The sequence below is a fragment of the Nipponia nippon genome, unplaced genomic scaffold, assembly GCF_047370975.1.
Source record: "Nipponia nippon isolate SJK-2023a ecotype South Korea unplaced genomic scaffold, ASM4737097v1 scaffold_15, whole genome shotgun sequence".
In the NCBI taxonomy this organism is placed as follows: domain Eukaryota; kingdom Metazoa; phylum Chordata; class Aves; order Pelecaniformes; family Threskiornithidae; genus Nipponia; species Nipponia nippon.
In genome coordinates, this window is record NW_028262331.1 from 2524002 (window position 1) to 2548811 (window position 24810).

At 46.3% G+C, this 24810-nt stretch overlaps 1 protein-coding gene across 4 annotated transcripts in view; it reads right to left on the minus strand.

The window, feature by feature from the left end:
* AUTS2 (activator of transcription and developmental regulator AUTS2) overlaps nt 1-20141 on the minus strand; it is a 791277-nt gene extending 771136 nt beyond the window's left edge. For all 4 annotated transcript variants that reach the window (XM_087751981.1, XM_087751984.1, XM_087751982.1 and 1 more), the window contains exon 1: nt 19791-20141. In XM_087751981.1, the coding sequence (XP_087608107.1) occupies nt 19791-20084 (294 nt within the window). In that variant the 5' untranslated portion in view covers nt 20085-20141. The remainder of the gene's footprint in view (nt 1-19790) is intronic.
* Nucleotides 20142-24810: the final 4669 nt, after the last annotated feature.

A 24810-nucleotide genomic window follows, 5' to 3' on the forward strand; every position in this document is an offset into this window, starting at 1 on the left:
GTCCCAGCTGCCACACAACTGATTTGACACAGCAGTGCAGTAAAGACAATAATTTAAACTCCCAGGAGCGCAGGGAGCGCAGTTTAACAGTTTCCTCCTTTTCCACTACAGTAATAACACTAAGCTGCAAACACCATCCTGGTTTCAATCTCTGCTGTGCGTTCCCTATAACCTTCCTCATAGACTTTCATGGGGGTTTAGGTGTCAGAGATGAAAACTGAAAATCACATTTGTGAGGGAAGGTCCAGAAGCAGATTTTTGGCTGGTTGGGTTATGTTAGGAAAAAAATTAAAAAAAAAAAAAAAGAAAAGAAAAAAAAGACGAACAGGAAAAAGACAGACTGACTGAAGGTTTAGCTCAAAAATGGTTGAAGCTTCCAACCTGGCAAAGGGAAGTATTAATAAAAAAATAATAACCCCCTCAGAAAGTTCATAAAAACAACAATTAAGCTAAATTCACAAATAAGTGCATGGAAAATTTGCTGCACGAGAACCTCCTCTACCACACAAGCATACTGTATTTGAGACAAAACCAACGTGGTTACTGAGAGGTGGCGACATCGGTAGCTGAGGATGAGACACACCAAACGCTTCAGAAACAGATGAATTTGTGTTATTAAGCAGATCCAGTAACAGTCGCACACATACACTACCAGGCAGAGCACACCGACTGCCTCCCCGGCTTCGCTCTGCCCACACCACCGACACAAAACTCACTGCCAGGGGCTTGCGATACACCAGGACCGTGCTGAACCCCAGCACCTCGTCACCTGCCCCCAACACCCACCGAAGGCAAGAGGTAGATGCAGATCCCTCCCGGCCCCCCTGCACCCACAGACCAGCACGTGCCACCATCCGCAAATGCTGTGATCACAGGGAAAAAGCTGTTTTTCTTTTTACCCTGACCCTTACTTCTCCTGAGATATAAAGCTTAAACAACTCAACGTTTAAGGATCATCACCGAAAGTCACAAATAGCTGTATTTTTTAAAAATTGCTTTAACATTTTAAACCCTCAAATGTCATCAAAAATAACTGCAGTCAGCTTGAGAAGATGGTATTTTTCACTTTGCAGATGTCCAGTGGAAGGCCTGTGCAGGGTTTCTGTCTCACTTTCAAATGGCATCATTTCTGCCCTGCAAAGGAAACTCTTCTTCCTTCAGGGAGTTAGCGAATGGAGAGGAAGAGATGCTCTGAGCCCAAGGAAAATGAAGGCCAGGCCACTCTGTCCCTAGGGAACCAGGGAGCCCTAGGAAGGCCCTCTGGGTGACGGACACAAAAGCCACCGACCACTTCCAGCAGGAGCAGAAGGCATGAACCCAACCCCACATCGCCGGCCAGAGCAGTGAATCTACCGGCTGTGTCTAACGGAGCCTCTCCCTGCTTCTTCTGCTGCGCTCTTCTCCAGCCCCTTCCTAGAAGTGAGATAATCTGGCCTTTAAATAGGGTTCACAGCACTTGACCCCAAATCCGCAGAGCAAGGGAAAGCAGAGTGAGTAGGCCAGCATGTCAGGTGTTAGGATGAGATGCTCTTTCAATACCTTCCAGGTTTTGAAAAGGCTTTTTATGCATTAGATCCACCCTTTTTTTAATAGTATGAGGACAAAACTGTACTTACGGGGGAAAGGAGCATAAAAAAGGTAATAAACATTTAATGATCCAATAATTGGTTATATCAGAGTAATCACTGTTCAGTAATTAACTCCCATTCCTGCTTGCTCATTTGATATTTTCTGTACCCTTTGATAGGTTCCTGTGACTATCAGCATTCCTTAGAAACTCTTACACTGAAACCTTTTGATGAAGCTAAAAAGCAATGGTACCATTAATCATTACACACGTCCCAGTGGCTTTCAGACTCTGTCTGAGACGCGGCCTTTCCTCTGCGCATCGCTCCTCAGCTGTCTTTAATATGGCCACTTGGCCCTAGGATTTCAGATTTTCTCCCTTGCTTCTTCACGTTACAGTAAAAATGAATTAGCTATACATTTTCTGTGCCAAAGGGTTAGTGAGAAAGCACACCAACATAAAATTACATCTTGAAAGATAACAAAAAAATAATTACATTGCAGTATCACGGAAGAATACGGGGAACAGCTGGCATGTTGTTGCAATGTAAAACTAGAATTAAACTCAGTGTCACTTCCAACTAACTGCCCACAGTAAGCAACAAAAGACAGATACTGGGCTTCTGCTACAGCCTTCCACAACTGGTCCTCTCTCACCAGCAGCAAAGCAGTGGGAGAGCAGAGCATGCTGGCACGGCTTCATTTCAACCACGGCAATCATACCGCAGCTTAGGAAAGAGGGCAAGGGCTCTCCTTGCAAGAGAGCCCAGATGGTCAGCTTTATCCAAATGGGTACTTCTCCAACCCTGATCCTAAATCTAGCAGCAGTGATAAGTATTTTAAGACAAACTCATATAATGGAAGGAAGCTTCATTTACGGTCTTTAAACATTAAAAAATACATGACACAATTTACTTCTCTAGAGTAACAGCTCTTTGATTTAACAGCTCTAAATTTGTTTAAGAAAAATGATGATATAGAAATGCTGACTTCTGTTTTTTCCAAAGTAGAGATGATATTGCCTGGGAAAAAAAAAAAAAGCTAAATTCAAGTTACTTTCTTTGGAGTGGATTTTGATCTGTCACATCAGCATACAGCCAGAGTAACGCCATGGCATTTCCTCATACTCTACATTTATTGCAGCCAGACATTTGTTCAACCAAAAGTTCTTTCTCAAGACAAGTGCCTGCTGAACTTAAAACTAGTAAAGCTATTTTTCCCCCTGAAGGAATCCTTTATCATACATGTTTCCACCATTTATCATACAGTTGCCACCGTTTTATACCAAATCAGATCTGCTGCTTGCAGTGGAGCTGCCTTTGACTGCCAGGATCTTTGAGCAAGAGGTGCTTTTCTTCCAAAACATATATGCACCTCCATCAGCACAGATCACAGAGCAGCAACTTCTATGGCGAAGGTTTTAAAAGATATGGGGTCACAGAAGAACATGAGAAAGACGACCTTCTTCAGAAGTCAAATATTCTGCCCCAATTGTCAATATTAAGCAAGATGCTGGTATTGCAACATTGTATTTTGAACTGCTGCTATATAAATTAATGAAATGAAAGTCAGCACAAGGAATACTGATACTGAACATGAAATATCAAGTTAATCAAAAACACGTGCACGAAGCCATCAATTATGCCCTGCACCAGCTAGTGGGATTTCCTAAAGCATGTTGAGTTGGAGCTAAGGCATTCGCAGATCTCAACTGGAGGGAATGTAAGTTGTTTGTATGTTACTCATGCACTTGAAGGCATTAGTAGCGATGGGAAGGGAGGGAGACAGGGAAACAGATTGAAAGGGGCAGGAAAATTAGAGAGAGCTCCTTGCCATTAATGGAAAAATAACTGCAGAGTGCTGTAACAGATTTCTCCTCTTTTGTATGCATAGGAATATTTATTTAATCAATGTTCTGTAACAAAACAGGCCTCTGGTGAGCTATTGTGAAGAGCGAACTCCATTCAGAGAGTGGTGATTTGAATCCTGCCACCTGTTTAGCTGGTATTGGAGAAAGCAACAATATGTGGCTGGATGGGAAGGTGTCTGCACCATAGGGGAGGAGGAAGCACACACACACACACACACACACCCCCGGTAGCTTCCCAAAGTAATGCTACTTGCCAGGGAAATCTTGATGACTCGTCATTAACAGGACTTACTGCAAGCAAAGCTGCAAAGTTCACCATTTCTCTTAGGAAGAAACAAAATTCAATCCCATACAGTAGAGGCTTCAGCTTGTCAGAGTTTGCATTGACACTGCATGTTACACCCAGACCTGAATCTGTGCTTGAAACCAAACTCATCCGACACCTTCACTGCACAGATGCACGCCTGCATTCAGGCATCAGGCAAGGGACACACTGAATATGACAACTTTCGACAAACGTGGGCTCACATCAGCCTGCAGCGTGGCTGGGCTGCCCGGCCCTCCATTTCCATCCCGCTGTTACCTGTGGTCACCCAGCCAAGCTGCCTGCGGGGGCTTTTTGAGCACATCCAGGAGGTGTGTGCTGCAGCAAGCTGCCACGGCCTGCATCCCGCGGGCGGATGCCGAGCTGCATCAGGAGGCAGAGTTTGGACCACACCTTGGCCCTGCTGCTCCAGCAGCTGGAGTGATGCAGGAGCTGTCTCACCACCAGACTGGGCTGCCTGAAAACCCCAAAAGAAAAAAACCCCAAGCCACTATCCCAAGCTTTCCCTCAAAATAAACTAATTTTTAAAAAGTCACTGTTACGAAGCCTCGCATTAAGGATATATTTATGTACATGCTTATTAACATCCTGCTCCTCACCGCACTTAAGCATATACTCATTTTAAGTGCACTATGATTTTTAACAGCATACTCAAGCATCGTCTTACAGAGGGACTGATTTCAACATCTGCATAAATACTGTCCTTGAATAAAGCCCTGACAAGGGCCTGCTGCAAAACCTGGGGATATTAATGGGAGCTTCTCACTGGACTAAGTTTCCATCTTTCTCATTTCTGCACTGTTTGCTAAAAAACATGCCATACACATGAACTTCGGGTTCATCTTACACAAACCTTATCACAAGGCAGCTTTGCTCTTAAATTCATTACACAAGGATTAAAAGAACCCCTGCATTTATTTATTTTTTATAGGCCAGTTAATAACAGAGATCTACCAGTTTCATGACATACTACACCTGCAGACCCTGGCATTAGCGACAGACCTAATTTGTTTATCACCGTCACAGCTGCCAGGGTTAGTAATACATCCTTTAACATTTCTCATAGCAAGAATGAGAGTTTCTTCCCTATTCTGTAATGGATTTAAGCAAAGATACTACCATAAGCTAGCCTTGATATCCACCACAGCTGGGACAGATAATGTTGTAAGTGATTTAAAACTGAAGCAAGTCATAACTAAGCAACACTAACTTTTACATCATTAATAATCATAACAGTATAAAGAAAGATAAAGCACTAATCAGAATTTCACTGGGTTACCCTTCACATCAGATTTCCTCAACAAAGTGATGGCTGCCAATAATTTTAAGGCAAAAATATAGCTTTATTTTAAAAGGTGGTTGATAATAATACAAGTGCCTTCAGTTATTTAAATATGCATTCTAGCCACGTCCCTGCTAAATGTATAGAAGTGTTTTGATGTCCTACAGTTAAATTATGCAGATATTTCATGTTAACCACTTACTATTTGAGCATCCTGCAGATGCTAATTAAGTAGCCAGGCAATCTCTAAAGAGCGCAAGTATTATTAAACCCATTCTGCGGACAGGAAAACTCAGCTACAGCAAAACTAACGCTGTAGCTCAAGGTGACACCTAAGCACATATCTGACTTCACACGAAATACTAGCTCACACATCAGCATTGTCCCCATAGGCCTGCTTTTCTCAGTCAAGAAACCCAAAGCTACAAGCCTGGACACAGCATCTCCCATGAGCATACACATGGATCCCAGCCCAAATCCATCCTTATTCAGCACAACCACAAAGCAGGTGCTCACACGGCCGAGCTGAACTGGGAGGGGAGTCACTGCTTCAAGGTTATGAAAAACGACTGTGCTTACACAGAAACAAACCCACAGCGCCCAAGGACCAGCTCAGCATCTTAATTAAAGAGTGTGTTTGAAGGACAAGAGATATCAGAAGAGCTGTTTTGGGAGGGACCTGCCCAAACCCAAACGCAACAGCAAGCGCATGTGGCAGAAGGTGAAGGTCGCCCTGGGCCAAGCATGACCCCCCCGGCCTGCTTCAATGTCCCAGCTGGGCAGAGGGCTAAACTGAGCAGGCTGCAGAAAGTAAGACAAAAATAACAACAAAACTGAAAAAGAAGGCTCTTCTTGATGTGTATTATCCCTCTCACTCTCCAGCTTTTCCCTTTTGATGGTGTAAAGAGCAGGAGCATCACTCCAGTCTGGAGGGAGGCTGTGTGCCACATCCTATGACATGTGCATCCCACCATGCAAACGCTGCACCCGCCTTTGCAGAGAGCGGCACCACAGAGCTCAAACCCGCCCCAGAAAATCCACACTTGAAACTGTGAGGGTAGAAAAAAAGGCAAAAGCTGAACAGATTGCCCTATACTCTGAAACGTGTGGAGCTGTACAGTATAAACGCATCCTTTGTATGTGAACATAAAACAAAAACCCAAAATATTCAGAGTAGCAGCCCAGCATGGAGGACGAAAAAACCTTAAAATTTCAAAGCCAACTTTGTGGTTCTTACATTCTGTGTATTTTTCCATGTTGTAATTGGCACTTCCCTCCAAGACTTCTTGAAATTCTCGTCAGTGTGGCTGGCAAGCCCTGACCGAGCCCTGCAGGCGAAGCAGGGTGAGGTGAGACCGTGGCCCTGGGACAGAGGTACAGCTCAGACCGTGTGTGGCAGCATGAGAGATGCCTCCTTCCCCATGTACTCAAAAGGATATTATGTCAGATATCTTCAGTAAATAAACAAACCCTTCCCTAACCTATAACGTAAACCAACACAGTCAAGTGCAGCCTATCCACACAAAAATGTGGTGACCCATACTCTAACATTGTAATCTAATCCTTGAACTAAAGACAGTTTAATGCCTTTACAAATCCATATGTTTTCTAATACCACCATTGCTGTCAGCAGACTACAGGAGAGCCTCTTTGAAGATGGAAGTAAAATGACAAAGCACATCATTGTGAAGGCAATTATATGCTGCCGTAACCATTTTACAATGGCCCATATGGGCTGTATTTCAACAATGCAATTTCCAAATCTGCCTCAGCAAACATATATCTCTGTCCCAATCCCAGGTAGATTTTGCAAAACAAAATAAGACTGCAGCCAGAACAAATCCAAAATATGGATAACAGATGTAAAAATATGCCAACGAGGATACCAGAGCAATTTTTTGTCAGAGTACCAAACAAAGAGAGCAGCCACAGCAGACCTTATGAGCCTATTCACAGCAAAGCTACCCATTCAAGGGACTGAGAGACCTGGTTTTATCAGAAATCTGATTATACACTCGCATGCTTTCCCATGCAGCTGCCCAATCCACTGTTGCAGTCATCGTCCCATCCACCTCCCCAGCGACTGCAGGGCAGGGTAACTGCAATCCCAGTTTAGAAGCTAAAATCAGATGTGAACCAAGGCTGTGCAGGCCTACTCCAAATCACCTCTGACATCCAGGATTTGGGCCTAACTGAAGGGAAATTAAAAAAAAAAAAAAATTAGGTCTTCACCCTTCTTATAGCTTCAGTTTCAAATGCCTGGTCCATTTATCTCACTGCCCGGGCTCTGCTGCGGTACCCGAGGCCCTGCCATCACCCCAGCATCACTTCCAGCAGCCTCAGGGCTGCTCATCCTTTTGGAGGCACAGAGCAGTGGAATTGCAGCTCCAGCCCAAAATCTCTCCCTCCTGTTCATGAAGAAGCAGAAGGCAGGGCTGACGAGCAGCCTTCACAGGGCAAAATTACACAAAAACTGTACTCCAGTGAAAAGTGGTTTTAATTCTGTTTCTTTTCAGTAATCCCCCGCAGCGGTCTGTTGCTTTTGGAAGCTCTGGGCTGGATCCCTGTTTTGGGATACCTCTGTGCTGGTGGCAGCATTTTCTAGGGGCACTGGGGTGAGCCACAGAGGACCAACAACCAGACAGACAGGAGGTGCTCAAAATCCTGATGGGCCACACACTCGCCCTACAGGCAGGATCCAGGCTGCAGGACACCAGTTGGACAGTCCTACATACACTAGTACCAGCAATGAAGGAACAGACATGAACATCTTTCTCCCTGAAGTGAAAGAGTAATAAAAAATGCCTTAAGCTGCCTATAACAAAGACAGAAATGGTAAAGGTGAAAATTTACAAGTTCATTGCCAATTCGTTAACAACAAACGGGCTGTGTCGTATATCTTACACCTCAATGCCGAGAGCAGCATGCAGAGGACATCCTGCCAGTCACACACGCATAGCGCGGAGCGAAAAAGCACGGACACAAGGGGAACGTGTAACTGGGTATTCAGTAGCCAGGTCTAGCAAAGAGCGTGATCCAGTTCTTATCGTTGTCAGCTCCTCAAAATGATCCAGTGAAGCCGGGCAAGAGCATTTCAAAGACTTTAATCCATGTGAAATATTACTTCCTGGAACCGGAAATTCAATCCCTAGCAATGAAAACAAAAAGCACACTCATAAACGTACCTTTCAACTCGGCCAATATAGCCATATTTAGGCTCGCGCTCTCTCCAAAAAAATCCTTTACTCATTAATATAGAGGAAACTTGAAATGATTGCTGTAATTGCAGTTAAAAAATTAATCATGTTTTGAGATAAATGCAGATAGAGGCATGTTTTACTAATTATCTTTTGAAGCTTCCGCTCATGAAAGATTAAAGGTGGAAGAAAAGTTGTTGAAGTATTGAAGACAAAAATCCTCCATTTGAAATCACTTTGAAGCCATGTACTTTGTATGATTGATCCTTAATGTCCAGATGTATTAAAAAAGGAGTCTTTTTAATTCAGAAAAAGTATAACAAAACATGCCCATTGGAGCTTTTATGCAGACAGCTCCCTGAAAATAGGTGCATCTTGCAGGCACCTCTCCGCAGAACTACAGCCCACAGCCCGGCACCCGCAGGCAGGAGCGGGCTCGTGACTGCAACACCTCTCTAGACAGATGGCCGGATTTCCTTCTGGTTCATCCTCGACTGGGGCAAGGAACTTCAAGCCTAAATTCAAAGCTGAATTTAAGAATGTTGGGCTTCACTGAGCTCTCTAGAGCTGCAGTCGTATCAATCTACTTATAAATCAATGTTACTAACCCAAGCGTCTGCAACCATTTGAGGAGGTTACTGGAAGCAGCAGTTTCTCTCTCTTTCTCCAAGAAAGCCGCTCTCGGAGGAAATGCCACCAAATCCACACTTTTGTATGTTACCTTTGTAAGATTTTTCATACTCAGGGAGGAGGAGCTGAAGGTACTGGCATCAACTGTTTAACAGAAAACCCTAATCACCAGCCATGGGGGTTATACAGAAGCCACGTGAGGACCTATTTCCATCCCTCGGGCTTTTAAAGGAATGCAGGTTATCTGGGGTGCATGGTACTCAAAAGCAAGGCTGGTACTTCCATTCACAGGCCTGGAACTAACACGGCAAATAATTCCCTTCCTGCTCCATACCAATAGCCTATTTTATATCAGTAGTTTGCAGACTATTTCTACGAACCCCAAGAGTGTTCATTCAGAGAGCCAACCCATTGACTGAAGGCTTAAATTCACTACACATGTATCTAAAACTCCACTGGAAAAATTTTAGGCTTCTGCAGATTGAAACAAGTTGAAAAATACTATTACATAAAATTGCTAAGATACTTTATAGCCATTTCACAGACTCGGTAATGATTTACATCAGATTTGAATTGTGCCACTATATCTGAAACGTGTACATTTTAGGAGGAGTTTCCTTACTGGCAACCCCAATCACCTGCAGCGTGATGGAACCAAAATTTGTTGTCACAGTGCAGTTTTCAAAAGCATTTGACGGAGCTCGAATGCTACAGAAAGTCAATGTCAAGGACTCTTTAGTCCTCTAGAGTTTCGAGAGTTAGGACAGATCTGAAATGGTCCAGTTGACACCTCTTCTCTAAGGGAAGGGTCCCACTGTAAAGAATGTTATTCTCCGGCAGCCACCTGCTCTGTCTTTCTACTTGCTCCTTTCCCCACCCTGCTGTATCATCCATTTAGCCCGTTCCCATCACGAAGCATCGGTGACATCAAATTAATAAATTCTACTGTTGCTACAAACTTCAACAGGGCTAGGTAAAAGATTAAATAGTTGGGGTTTTCATAACCACACATCCAAGGAAATTTGCCAATGTCTTTTTATTTGCATATCTGGCAGACTGCCCCAGACAACTAATACATAAGTGACAGCGTACAGGTGTATTAGTTTAGAGTTTGCCTTTAATCTAGAGGTGTCAATTTGCTTCTGTTTTAATTACATCCATCTTGATATGTTATTACAACCTCATGAAACTTCTTCATTATGTGAATGGCTATAAATACATACACATGACAAACAGTTGTTATAAATTTTCTGGTTCAGCAGTGGAGGCACAATATCTTAGCCCACACATCATGTCCATTTAAAGTTTCAGTGCTCCCTCTCCTCTCTCTCCCCCCTCCCCTTTCCCTTCCTTCTCTTTTCTTTCCTCCAATACCAAGATTTTTTTCCCCCTATATTTAATGGATCCTCTAAAATTCCTTCACTAGTAGCAGCATTCTGATACAAATACTATCAGCTTACCGAGCTGTTTTAGCCCATGTGTGTCCTTCTGGGCTGCGCCTCTGCGAGAATGTCTGTTTGTCATTAGGCAAATATAAGGAGATTGCACTGAGGTCTTATAAACATGCAAAGATCCACTTTTGTAGCTACATAATTCACTGAGTTTTTCAACACACATTCTGAGGTTGAAAACTTGGCAAATCCATCCACCAGATGTATCTTTCTGATCCCAGAACTCATTAAAATTTACTTTTTTCTTTTTTTTTTTTAAAGTCCAGCAGACTCAGCTGTTGAGACACATTAATTGCACTTTTATTATTTTTTTCCATAGTTAAAATGACTAATGCTAGAAGAGTCACTGCCTACAAGCACAATAGCCAGCCAGTAAAAATTACTAGGACTTTTAATCGTTCAGTAATATCCAAATCACATAAAATAAAGAGAGGCAATTTGATCCCCTCAAAACAGATGGTTTTGATTTTCAGTATTTATTTTGAATTTTCTTTAAAAGAATAAAAGAGAGGAGAAAAGACACAATTTCACACCAAAAGATGCTTTTCAAAGGTCAAAGTGCCCTTGACGTGCATTAAAACCCACAACACTACCAGAGTTACAACACAAATTGTCCCCAACAGCAGCATTTCTGCACTTGCCTCCTTACCACGCACACTCCTCAGAGGTCAAAACTACTTTCGCTGCCTCAGCCCTCCATCAGTGCCTTCTCCGATGGATGTCACATCACACCCAGCCATTCAACACATCTGGCCACCTCTGGACCAAGCTGGAGAGTGTGTGTTACCCAGTTCTTGCAACAGCAGCACCTCCCAGCTCCTTCCCCTGGGCCTTCTGGAAGCTGGGGACCAGATGCCAATTCCTGCAGGACCCTTGAAGGACACTCATGACACCCTCCAGAGAGATACGATGGTAAGCACCTGGACATGCAGAAGCTAAGACGAAGATGACAAAAGCGGCCAGGAGCCAGGTGAACAACAGACCCTACAGCCCCCCACTTGGACATCCCCATTTCATAGCAATGAGCCGGGTCCTTTGGCTACCTCTCCTCCATTCCCACCATCTGTGTAAGAAAAGGTCTCAAAAAAACTGAAGCAGATTCTCAGACTGAAAGGTCTCGGGTCACTTAGGACTTCCAGAGCGAAAATAAATAAAAATCAATGCCTTGAGCAGTTATCACCATGTTTGTAACTCGTCTAAGCCTCAGTGATAGGAAATGGTGTGCAAACAGCAAAACAGGCTGTCAAAACTTGCCAGGAGAGAGAAGTTACACCACACGCGTTTCGTACCACCGCTCTCCCATGCCTGAGAGCCACCTGCGTGTGGTCCAGAAGTCGGTGGCCAGCACTTCTGCCTCATTGGTTCCACTTCACTGGCAAAGAAATGAAAATGCCTTTACTATAGCGGGAAGATGAGTTAACAGCAGCTGTAGGACACTCCAGAGCAACCTGCAAGCTGGGTCACCCCGAGCCCTGAGGGTGGGTGGCCTGGGACACGGTAACCTGTACCCACATGTAGGGAAAAAGGCGATAGTGGCTTGCAGATTTCACTGACAGGTAAGGGGGTATCTGCACCAGATATTATCACTGTTACATACTCTGCTCTAAAAAATCGTCCCTCTCATAGTCAGCCTATTACAGAGCAAGGCTTCTCACAAACTTTAATGAATTTAGTTCTGGATCTGACCACTGTTTGATCACATGGGAGTGTAAAACATGTTTTAAAGTCTGACACAACTCTGTTACAATTACTCTGCAACACAAGGAGTACCTCTCCAGAACTTCATCCACCTAAAAGTTAATCTATCCTAGAACCTCCTGGTGCCTACCTCTTATCTACCTCTCCGACCGCGGTGTGCACTGTCACCCTGCAGCATCCACAAACCTGCCCCAGATGGTTTCATTCAAACGATGCTCAGCACAGGGCATGTCTCAAAGGCTGAAGATGTTTGCTTGTTTTCGTGAGCTCATTCAACAAAGGACAAGCCCAGGCCTGTGGATGGGGAAGACGGGTTGGCAGTGGTTTTATTCCCAAACCAGTAAGTCCCCTTTGCTACCAAATAAAAGTACGAAAAGAGGCAATTTCTAAAAGCACTGATTCTAGCGGAGAAGCAACTTCCACTTTGGGAAGCTGGCAAACATATGTGAGACAGATTAAAGGGCGACCATTTCTGGAGAGAACACCAACCTGATCTCCTGCATGGCTGTGGAGTAACTACTCCCATTTGGACTTTGAATATTAACGATATCAGTAATATGTGCATCAACCAGCATTACACAAGCTAAAGTTCAGACAGCCAGGAACTTGGGCGCATCAGATATCAAAACACCTCTGCACATCTCCTGCGTCTTTGTCTCAGGAGATTTTAAAACCAGTAGGACCAAGATGCAGACCAAACACCAAGTAAATCCACATGGAGCACGTCATGCAACGTGATCAAATTAAACCTGATAGGCAAAAACTCACAAACAGAAAAATATGTACCGTGCCAAGGCATATCCACTTCTTTTGCTGACTTTTATTCCACCACTCCTGCAGAGAGGAGGACAGAACCAAAACTCCTTCCTATAATATTTACCAGACTGAAGATTTACCATTTTGGTTAAAACCTTCTCTCTCCACTGCACGAGTGTGTGAACTTCAGCGGTAGTGTTGCCAAGATACAAGGAGAAAAATCTCAAGATATTAAGGTACCACACTATTTAAAGGCAAATAGTACAGCAGAGCTGAGCTGGGGATCTGACAAATTGCCGCTACATGTTCTGCTGCTACAGCAAAACAAATCCCTACCTGCGTGAGCCATTTCTCGTTACTTACAAAGTGGATTTTCATATCCATTTTACAACAAAGGAGTTTAGAGGACTATGATGTTCTGAAGTGGTCTTCACCGTAGCTTGGCATCGAGTCAAAACGACAACAACCTGACTATACAAAAAATGCATACAGCTGGTAATTTGTGGCACATATCGAGCCAAACCCCAAGGAGAACACAGATACTGAACTGATAAATCATAAGGATGATGTACAAGAACACAGAGAAATGTTGGAAGCAATTTCCCCTCGCAGAACCAAGTGTGTTGCCTCAGCAAAGCACTGCAGTTCAGGTAAAGGAAAACTGAGAGTTAAACATTTCCACATTTCAGCCCGCAACTTCCTAACTCCATTACCCTTTTATTAATTGCATTTGAGACTTCACTAAACTTGAGCTTGGGCTATTTTTAAAACCTATCTGACTCAACTTATTGTTGCTCAGAACAAAGATTAAACTTCTAATTTAGCTGCAGATAATTACAAGGCTGCAGGTCAGACCCCCGGTGTAATGTGGTAGGGTCTTCCAGTCAAACGGATAGAAACAGGGCTTAAAAAAAAAAATAGTATCAGAGATGGGGGGGAAGCAGGGGGCCATCTCATTGAATGAAGAATCGTTCTGCCTTTCTCCCAGCTGAAGAGTTACCAGGTTTAATGACTTTTTAAGTGGGGACAGATTTTATTGAGTATTCCCCCTCAGTACTGTCAGCAGGGCTCTCACCACAGAGCATTTACGTACACAGCAATGGATCTTACCTGAAACTTCCACTTTTGGTAACAACATCCCCCTCTAGTTCTCAGTGTTCCCATCCAGTCCCTGATATTTCTCTATTGATCTCAGTGTTGTAACTCAATCTTTCAATTACTCAGCCCCTTGATGTCTTTCTGCTGTTTTTGTTTTTTTTTTTTGCCTTTCCCTAGTGATCATTTTCCGTCCAAGTTCCTGATCCTTTACCCTTATTTTATAAATCTGTTTCTTTACACTCCCTCATCCCAGCAGAGGCCCCAGATATTTAATGAGAAAGGGCTTATTTTCTCACCCAAATAGCAGGAAAAAAAGATGCCAAGATGAAAATGGGTAAGAGTGTATTTTGTCCTATTGATATGTGGCGTAATTCCCATTAAAGTTCATCTTACAGAGCGGGGCCAGTGGAGACTACTTGAATCACATTTATCTAAAGAACTTGTCCTTATAGTTTAAACTCTTCCTTCTTCAACTCAAGGCCATTGTGCCTCCTACTACCACCTATGGGAATGGCAAAAAGCCCCACCTTCATTACACTGTTACCTTCAGGAGTTTAAAAGAATATTTATGCAACAACCACAATTCTTGGTCAGTATCTGCCCAAAGACACAGTTTCAGCTCTTCAACAGCTACCAGAAGTCAGTGGGAGTTGCGGATATATAACCTCCCAGAAAAGTAACAGGCCTTTAAAAGTTATTTTAAAGTATTTAAAAAGTATTCAGGTGTTACATTCAGCAACATAGGTTTCAAAAATTACCCAAGAGGTTCCCTTAGTGGAATATGCATCCTGCCGTTTTCAGTCCTGCTTTCAGTTTGGGTTGCTGGTTTTTTTCAGTTCTGGTCACTGAGGGTTTTCATCAAGAGATTCAGTTGCTCTGTCAAGGTTATCTTGAAATTTGATCTCAGGTCAATTTACTGTTTCCTCTAAATACACAGCGAAAATCATAAGTGCATCGCTTCATATGATATCCCCGTGCCACAAAAAACCTAATGCCACTCACCATCTGCAGATATCTTCATTTAGTTACTCCCTTCTTTTCTCTGCTGGTCTAAATCTGCAGACTTGCATGTGCAAACAGAGACTAGGACAAACACCTAAGCATCTAAGCAGTCAATAAACACAAGAAGGACTACCAAGATTTGCTGACAGCACTGAACAAACACCTGATGTTATGATGCTGCTGCGCTAAGGCATGAAGATCAAATTCCTTTTGAAATATGAAGGGATAGAGACAAGGCAGAACAAACTTGCTTGAAATCTCAGAGAATTTAAGTAAACAGGCTAATCAGGCCAGCTAAAAGGCTGGTGAGAAGAGAATGATTTGGGGAGGAAAACCACACTGCAAGCCAGTCATTCTGGTGTCCAGCTCAAAGCTTCTGCTGTCACACAGCCAAGCTATTTCTATTTTCAGTGGGCCGTGCCTAGCAATGGGCATCACACAACGGTTATTAAAGCAAATTCCAGCATTCAGATGCATACACAGAGCTACACTGTCAGTGCACGCAGACGCACAACCGAGACCACGGTATCCTCACAACCTTCCTGTTACTTCCACATTTTGTTTGTGTAACAGTAGTGTCTATTTTAAAGCCCACATCAGCTGTTAAGCTTTACTCCATCTAGTCTTATATTATCTGTCCAATATGTAGAACTGCTGTAGCTAACATCTGCCTAAATCACACAAACTCAGTGGAACAATTGCTTAAAAATTATTTACACTAGGTGGATGGAATCATCTGACACACAATTTGGAGCTCATTAAACAGCTCCTTGACAAATATTTGTCAGCATTTCTCATTTGTAATTAATTATATTGGGCTTTACCTGACGATAATTTAGCATGGTCTCAAAACAGACTAATGCCTGCGTGCTGAACAGAAATTAGCTCAGCAAATGCACAGTGAGAAATTGTGCCAGCTTTATGAAACAAGAATCCCCATTTAAATGCAAGTCCCCCCCCCCCCCACTCCATCCCGCTCCTATCTGTGCTTTATAAATATCTGTGTCTCATTTCAAGCTTGTCAGATGAACTGCCTGAGTTGAAGCTAAACAAACATCCGCAGAAAAACCTCATTACCTTACTCAGTGTTCAGAAAACCTGAAACCAACTGCTTACTCCATAGGGATGGTCAGAGCTGACTCAGGAAACACCAAGTACTTCCCGGGCTTAACATTCAGGTCAGATTTCATTTCTCATCACAGTAAACCATCTTCACCACGGCACGTCAACAGCCATGTCACATCGGTCTCCTGCCCGAAGTCCAATGCACCAGGGGGTAGGAGGGAGACAAACAGCAAAATCTCACCTCGCCAGAGAGCTCTTCTGCAGAAACCTTCTCACCGGCACTGCCAGAGCACATCATGGAGAAAGTCACTCCAAAGGACTGATTTATCAAGTCTTGAAAAATGTCCTTTCCCTGTCAAACTGGTATCTAAAATGCTCACCTGGGTTTAGAGAACCTCATGCTATTATTGTTGGTAAAAAAGACACCAACAGTGCAGCATGGGCTACACCCGGCTGGGGAAAGCAGTCAGATTGACAAGACACCGATCACACTAACACAGGTACTGAGCGTCTGTGCCTTTCTCTTTTTACAGGCTGAAAGATTTTGGGAGGTCAGGGAAGTGATGTGTGAGTAACTGCTCTGGAGTAAACCGCTGAGCTTGCTGCTGTCAGTCCCAGCGAGGCTAGTCACAGGAGGATCTGGTGAGTCAGATCAAATGGTAGGACCACATCTCAGCTGCTTAAATACAGAGTAAGCGCAGGTCTCTGAAGGTCAAAGCTTCGAGATGCTCCCCAGTGTAGGACACAGGCCTACAGAGAACATCGCTACACCAGAGTCTAGCGAGGCCAGGGAAGGATCAGCCTGGCCACATCTACGATAACACTGGATTTACTTGACTGTCACTCCGAGGAAAAAACAACAACAACAAAAAAATCAACAATGAGAACCCACTGTCCTCGTTCCACTCCCTCTTGCCCTCTATTCCCCACGCAAACATTAGAGAGATCAAGGTACGGGCTGCCATAAACCCAGAGACAGATAACTAGAAGCAGATGGCCTCTATTTCTACACCAAACAATTTACACTTGAGAAGCACGAGAAGGCTACTGATACCTGGACAAAAAAAGCAGCTCCGAGAGTGGGAGCTAGTTAAAAAGATAATTTTGCTTCAAGGGATGGGAACTTTTATCAACATAACCATAACAGACGTGGATGACTCCTACTGAAGCTACAGCAGCCACGGGATGCATCCTCCTCTTGTGCAGCACCTGTGTCCCCTTACCAACCACGAGCCTCACAGTCAGGTATTTTGCAGAATGTGGGCTTTTCCAGTCACCCCAACACAAAGCATTTAGTAAAGGACAGGTAAAACGAAGCTATGTGGAAATCCTTGCTCACAAGTTTATATTCAGCATTCATAAGAAGATCCTGGGATGACACCCTGCATCCACCCAACTCACACACCTACTGCTGCAAGGATGTCCTCATAAGCAGAGAGCTCAGCCTCGTCCCTCCGTGGTGGAGCTCGTCCCTCCCGTACGAGCCACAACCTGCCTGCCTCCCCTCTTCTGGACCGCAGGTTTAGATCTTCCAGCGGTGAACATGCTCTGCACTTTGGTCCTCACTGGTTTTCACATCATGCAGACAAAACACCCTCTGTCTCTGCACACTTTCAGCTGCGCTCAGCCTGAGAAAAGGCTGAAGTTCAAGCACAAAGCCTGGGCTGGGGCAGCCTTGTCACATGCTGGGCACAAAAGTCTTCTGGAACCTGGGGAGAAACCTCCATGGTCTCCAACGAGTTGGGGGCAGACTCCAAGCATGAGATGTATAAATACCAGGGCACCTCTCCAGGGCACCCAAGGCTTCTTGTCTCAACTCGAGTACATTAACACCTAAACATCTCACCAACGCTGAGATATCTCACTCCACCAGCCACTCACAACCTCCTCACCAACACTAAAACCACAATAAAAACTTCAGGCTGTGACGCGCAACGCGCACAGTAATTCCTGCCACGTTGGGCTTGTGCCTTAGACACCTTCATCTCCCTCTGATCCTCAGAAACAACTTTTTCAACATACATACCGAGCGGCAGGAAAAAGCACCTAACAATGATTTTGTGACATTATTTCTCAACACAGCATGAAATCGTTAGGTCAAAATGTGCCACCTATCACATGAACATTAAAAGTATGTCAAGTCTCAGTGTGCGAGCTATTGTTTTATCTGAATGTGATATTAGCTGGCAGAACTGGGTAACGTTTCTGCGCTCCTTCTTAGTGATATAGGATTACGACAGGATGTAAGTAGTAGCCATTCTTGGCTTTGCAAAGAGAAAAGAGCACAGCAATTATTTTCATTTCAAGTGGAAAATAAACAAATAAGAAGTGAAACAGAATGAAGACATTTTCTAAAATGCCCTACCAAGTTCTGACCATAAAACTTGCTCTTCGCTTCCCCTCCAAAAGGGACTACAGCCAAATTCCCGAGTCCATATTCCCATAAAACCCCTAACGACACAAACTGAGGCTTTGTTTGAGAAAGAAGATAATTTTGTCCGAAACATAAGCATGCAAATCTCACTCTTGCCGACAAGCAGGTATTCACGCTCCTTCTCCCTCTGGTTTGAGCAGGGCACTCGTGGATGGGCTCACCAGGTGAGAAATGGTAAAATTGAGTCTCCTCGTTACCTCAGCATTTGCTCGTTACTGCTTACAGGAGTCTAACACCAACCATGTGGAGGTTTGTTGGAGTGAACAAATCCTCCCTTCCATTACACCAGAGTAAGTTCTCGCAGAGGCGTTAGTCTGGAGGGATACAGGTGTAACCAAGGACAAAATCTGGCTCCAAATCAAAAAAAAAAAAAAAAAAAAAAAAAAAAAAAGAAACAAACCCCAAAAAAACCCTGAAAATGCCACTGAGTATTCCTGGCTAAATATTTAAACAGCTTAAGAGCTACACAGATTTTTTGTGTTAAACAATCAGCTTCATCTCCACATTTATTTTGACAGTTCATAATCGTTCCAGTTGTGACTCCAGCGCACGTAAACCCAAATAAATCTGCTTTTCGCCACGGCAAACTTCTCTGGAGCAGAAGTTATAAACAACAAAGCCTTTCAAACAAACGGGCCGGAGCTCCCCTTTGCACGGCCGCATCCCCACCACGACCCTGGCTGACAGCGGTTCCACCGTCGTGGGTGGGGGGCACACGGGGGGCCGGGCGCAGGGAGGCACCGCCCGGGAAGCCCCCCCGGGGGGGCACCGCCCGGTGCCTCCCTCCGCCCGGCCTCGGCTTACCCTCACCCCTTAATTCAGCATTTTGCAGGGGGGATACACGACTAGTGCCCCCCGTGGAGCGGGAGGCCGCGGGGCCCACTCGTGACAAGCCGACAGGGAGCACGACAGGCCGGGCGCCCCCCACCCATCGGCAGAGACCGAGAGAAGAAGCACGCACGCACGCACACCCCGCGGCCCACGCCGCCCCGCGGACACGAGTGGGCGGCCCCGGCGGGACACGGCGGCGCGAGAAAAGTTTGATCCGTGGGAGGGGAAGGGAAACGCCGCCGGGAGCCCCGCGGGGGGGGAGAGCGCACAACTCCCCGCTCCCCTGCCCGGGGCGCTGGGGCTCGCCCCCCCACCCGCCCCGCTCCCCGCCGCCGCGCCGGAGCCCCCCGCCGCCCGCCGGGAGCGGCGCGCCGCGCTGCAGGTGTCGGCGGCAGGGAGGGAGAAGGGAGGGGAGCGGGGCACCCCGGGGAAGGGGCGGCGGGACCGCCCCCGCGGGCACCCCCGGCCCCGGGAAGGGGGGGGGCACGGGGCGGCGGGAGGGGGGGGGCACGGGGCGGCGTTGCGGGGGCTCCCCCCCCGCTGCCCCCACACAATGAGGCGCACACAAAGCGCCGCCGCTCCTACCTCCAGCGCCTCGAAAGTGACGAAGCTGGACATCGCGAAACCGTCGATAATGTCCTCTTCGGCCGAGGAAGACTCCCGCCGCTTCCTCCGGGGGGGCCGCGGCCGGGACGGCGGCGGGGGCCCATTGTCTTCCTTCTCCGAGCCCGAGGAGGAGAGCGCAGCGGCGGCCCCGGGGCCCGCGGCCCCGCCGGCGGCAGAGCCGCGCCGCCCGCCTTTGGCTCGCCGCTCCCGGTCGCGCTGGGACCGCGATCGTCGCTTCTTCCGAAGCCCGTTGCATCGCGCCGGGCCATCCATGTCTCTCGCCGGCTCTCCCTCTCGCTCTCGTCCCCCCCCGCCCCACCGCAGCCACAAATCCGGCTCCCCCGGCGGAATAACGGGGGAGGGAGGGAGGGAGAGAGGGAAGGAGAAAGGGAGGGAGGAGAGGACAGCAAGGGGGTGGGGGGGGATGAAAGAATCCGAGTGCGGTTCCACCACCACCAGCAGCAAGCACCAAATGTAAGAGATTCCTATAAGCGAGCCAAGGAAAGTAATGGCTGATCTCAGGTCGCCTTTGTAAAAAAAAAAAAAAAAAAAAAAAAAAAAAAAAAAAGCGAGAGAGAGAAAGAAAAAAAAAAAAAAAGCCTCACCAAGCAGGCAATAAATCAGAATAGCGGAATGCTTTGATCAAGGGGCTGGGAGGGCGAGGATCTCCGAAAGAGAGGAAAAAAAGCAGAAAAGAAGGGGGGAAAATAAAGAAAGAAGGAGAGAGACCCGCTGGAAGGAGGGAGCTGAGAGTATTTCCTTGCACAAAATTTATTTTCTTTCTTCCTTTCCTCCCCAACTAAAAGAAGTTCCAGGGGGTGGAAAAAATATAGAGATGTATAGAGCTCTTTCTCTCTGCGTGTGTGTGTGTGCAGGGAAGGGTGCAGCCTTCCCCTCCCCACGAACACGCACTCCTCTCCCCCTCCTCCTTTATCTCCCTGGATCAAACACAATAATAATAATAACGATGCATCCAGATGCAATTTTCTCAGGCACCGACCAGGGGTGGACTCTGGAGTGGAGATCGGATCCCAGCCCGGCCCCTCCAAAAACAAAACCAAACAATAAAAGAAAAAAAAAAAAAAAAAAGAAAAAAAGGGAAGGGGGAGAAAAAAAAAGCAGCCCCAAAACACGCCCACCCACCCCAGCTATTAATACGGATCAATCATGGCAAATTCATCGGATTAATTGTGGCGAGGAGGGGGGTGCTGGTGGTGGTGACAATAGATCCGAGCGGAGAGGAGGCTGCCCCCCGCCCCAAAAAAGACAATAATAAAAAATACAGAGGTGGTGCTGAGGCTGAAATACGCTCCAGCGGGGACGGCACCGGTGTGTGCTTTCCGCTCCCGACGCTGCCTCCCCCGCCTCTCCCCCCACGGCGGGGCAGGGGGCTGCAGCCGGCCCCCCCGGGCTGGCGGAGGGCGGCGGAGGGCAGCAGCAGCCGCCGCCGAGCCCCAGCGGCCGCGCAGCCGGCGCGGGGCGGATGGCGGTGCTGGCCCCCAGCGGCCGCCCGGCCCCGCGCCCGCGCCGGTCACGTGGTGGCCGCCACCGCCCCGCCCGTTCGCCGCTCGGCGCCGCGTGAAATGCGGCGCCCCGGCCGCGCGAAATAAGTTGCGGGCATGCGCGCAGGGCCTGCGCACTCGGCGGCGGGCGGGTGCGCGGCCCGCGCTGCCCCTTGCCCGCCTCAGCCCCGCCGCCGCTGCTCCTGCCCGCTGCCCTCTGTGGCCCTCGCCCGCCTCACGCCCCTTTCCCCTGCAGCCTCCCCTCAACTTTCTCCTCAGTTTTGGCCGTCCCGTCTTGCCCCGTCCCTGCTCTGCCCATCGTGTCCAGCCCTTCCCTGGGGGCTCGGAGCTACCTCAGGTGGTCGTCCCTCGCCGCCTCAGCTGCGCTTGGGTGCTGTGCCTGCCCCTGCTCAGCCTTGTGTGCCCAGGCCTGCCGCGTGTCCAGGGACGTGGTGGGCTTTCATCCTCCTGATGTCCCATGAGGGGAACCCGCACATCTCTGTCCCGGGAGACTGGCTGTGGCCGCTGCCAGGGTGACGCCGAACATGGCTGCCGCCACACAGGTGGTGCATCTGCAGGCAAAACAAGCCAGGGCTTCCCACAGCCACAGGCTGCTCAGATGGGGTTTGGCCACCTGCAGCTCCCGGGTCCTTCGCTCAGCCCTTCCCATGTCGTGTGTGGCCATTTCCCTTCCTTGTTCTCAGCTTTCTTCTCTCTCCTCTTCAGGTTTCCCACCTCAGTTTTGTGGAAGCACCATTTTAGAATAATAGAATTGTTTAGGTTGGAAAAGACCTTTAAGATCATCAAGTCCAACCGTTAACCCAGCACTGCCAAGTCCACCACTAAACCGTGTCCCTAAGCACCACATCTACCCGGCTTTTAAATACCTCCAGGAACTCCACCACTTCCCTGGGCAGCCTGGGCCAGGGCCTGACAGCCCTTTTGGTGAAGAAATTTTTCTTAATATCCGACCTAAACCTCTCCTGGTGCAGTTTGAGGCCCTTTCCTCTCGTCCTATCGCTTGTTACTTGGGAGAAGAGAGCAACCCCCACCTTGCTACAGCCTCCTTTCAGGGCATGTTTTTTTAGGGCATATTGCTCATGTCACCTCAGGACCAAAAGGACTGTGGAACCAACAAATCTACTTCTCGAGCTTTTTCTCATGGTCGCCCTTCTCACCTGGTGCTTCTGCCTCCTGCCCAGGGGAACCGGCTGAGGGAACAGGCTTGGAAGGAGAAGAGGGTGTGAAACTGTTTGGTCTGGCTTCAGATGGGGAACGCCGTAGGAGCAGACACCTGCAAGGATTAGATTTGCCAGGAAGGAAAAAGGATAGTGGAGGAGCAAGGAACAAGGTGAGGAAGAGAACCAAACCTGTGGAGTCTTCATGTTCAGGACAGAGAAGAGGGCTCTGGAAGCGCAGCACTGGTTTCCCTCTGTCTACCAGATGATCAGGCTGTTGCATAGTTTGAAATATATCGGGGGAGGTTAGGGGTAAAAGAAAGAGAAAAGGAAATAATTTAATACTCTACAAGAACCATGTCTTGGAGTACACAGACTGCCTCTTGCTGTCTCCTGTAGCTGCTAATCATTCCTCCATTGAGATACCAAGAAAGGCCGCAGCAAGGGGAACAAACACAGGCTGAGCGCGTCAGTGTGTATTTTTCCAATAGTCTCCCTCTAGGCTGCTCTGACTCTCAGGGGACAGTGCTCTGCTTGATTGTATAATATGTTGTTTACTCTGTACCCTAGTGCTTAGGCCACCAATCAAGTAATATTCTTAATATATTTTCTACAAGTGTTAAGTGATTACATGAAACACTGGGAACCAGATACACCCCCTCTACCCAGAAGGCAAATGAAATCTTTGCCACCTCTCTCCACACCACATCTCCTGGACGGTATGCAGTGACTTTTAAGCTGATGCATATGGGTGCAAACCAGAAGAGGAGGAAGCACAAAGCTGTCGGTAATCTGATAGCGTGAGAGCGTGTACCTTACAGAAGGCCACGCTGCTCATTGCAGAGGCACATGGCTAGTTCTTAAACATTCTCAAATATCGAGCTAGAGAACATCACCTCCTAGATCTGACCTTAGATCTCCCTATTCAGATTTTTTTTCTGTTTAGCAAATGCATTTCTCTATCTTGCTTCAGGTTCTTCTGTCTCACTTATAGCTGCCTGCCAGATCTATATAATCTGACTATACGAAAGAAGCTGTATGGGTATCGTTGAAGTGATACAATTTGTGCGTACAGGCAAGCTCAAATATTACAAGGTCTCTGTCTTCTGAGAAATATTAAGCTGTACTGTATCAAACAACTGTTACCTGTTGGGTTTTTTGGAAAATAACTATGTAATTTTCAGAGCAATGTAATTGATTATAGTTTCCTGCACATCCATCACCATTAAAGTGACTTAAGAGACCTGTAGTCGGATACGTTTCTGCAGACATTCATTGCATGGCTGAAAGTCTGCTCAGTCTGTGTTGTTCTTGAATGCATGTATGTGGAAAACAGAAGCGATACGTGATTTATTTTAGATTCTTTGCAGAAACAAATCCCTAGATTTGCATGTCTACTGAAAAAATAAGATTAAAAACCATCCATCTAACTCATCCTCCATTGCAAAACATTTTTCTTATGAGCAATATTTACATCAAGCATTAGAAATCACGGGTCACCTTCTCGGGTACAATACAGGTGAATTATCCCTTTTCTGGGTCTGATCCAGCAGGAGCATTTCCACCAACCTTAATTGATTTCGGAGGGAGGGCAGGTAGACCTTACTGTTGCACAAAACCTCAGACAGATACTCAGGAAGTTCTCTCTCCGGTGCCTTCTTGCCTCCAGCTGAGTATTTCAAGTCATCTTACCGGGAAGGATACCACAGACCTCCATGCACATTTGTTTTTAGGCTGTGTGTTGGCTTTTCCTCTAGAAATACATCTTGCCTAGCATCTGGTGTGAGAAAATATCACGGTTTTTTGCCTTTTTTTTTTTTTTGATAGGCACTAGTAAGCTCTGGTACCTTGCTGAGTCACTGGTTTTGAGGTTAATGACTAGTGTACTCAACTGGATACTCTTAGTTATTAACACCCACAGAAAGGGTACTTCTTGAACACATACTAACAAACAGACCTATAATCTTTTGATTCGAGACAGATACCAAAAGCTTTCTGTTCCTAAATAACGAAGAGAGAAATGTTAACACAGACCGAAGGCAACAATTGCAATTTCCATATCACTGTTAGACATCGGAGCAAAATAAAATTTGCAATCATAAAAACACTAAAAGGGGTTTTCTTAGGACTAGCCCCTGGCATACCTATCTGAAAAGGATATTTTGAAAACTTGAAAATCAGGAGGTAGTTCATTGCTTGAGGAAATGGCAAGAACCTTGCTTCTAGCAAGAGTAGTTTGCACTGTGTTTTGGCATTAAGCTTTAAAGATGGAATTTTTAAGACTTTAGTCCACATAAGATGCTTAGCAGAGGCAAATAT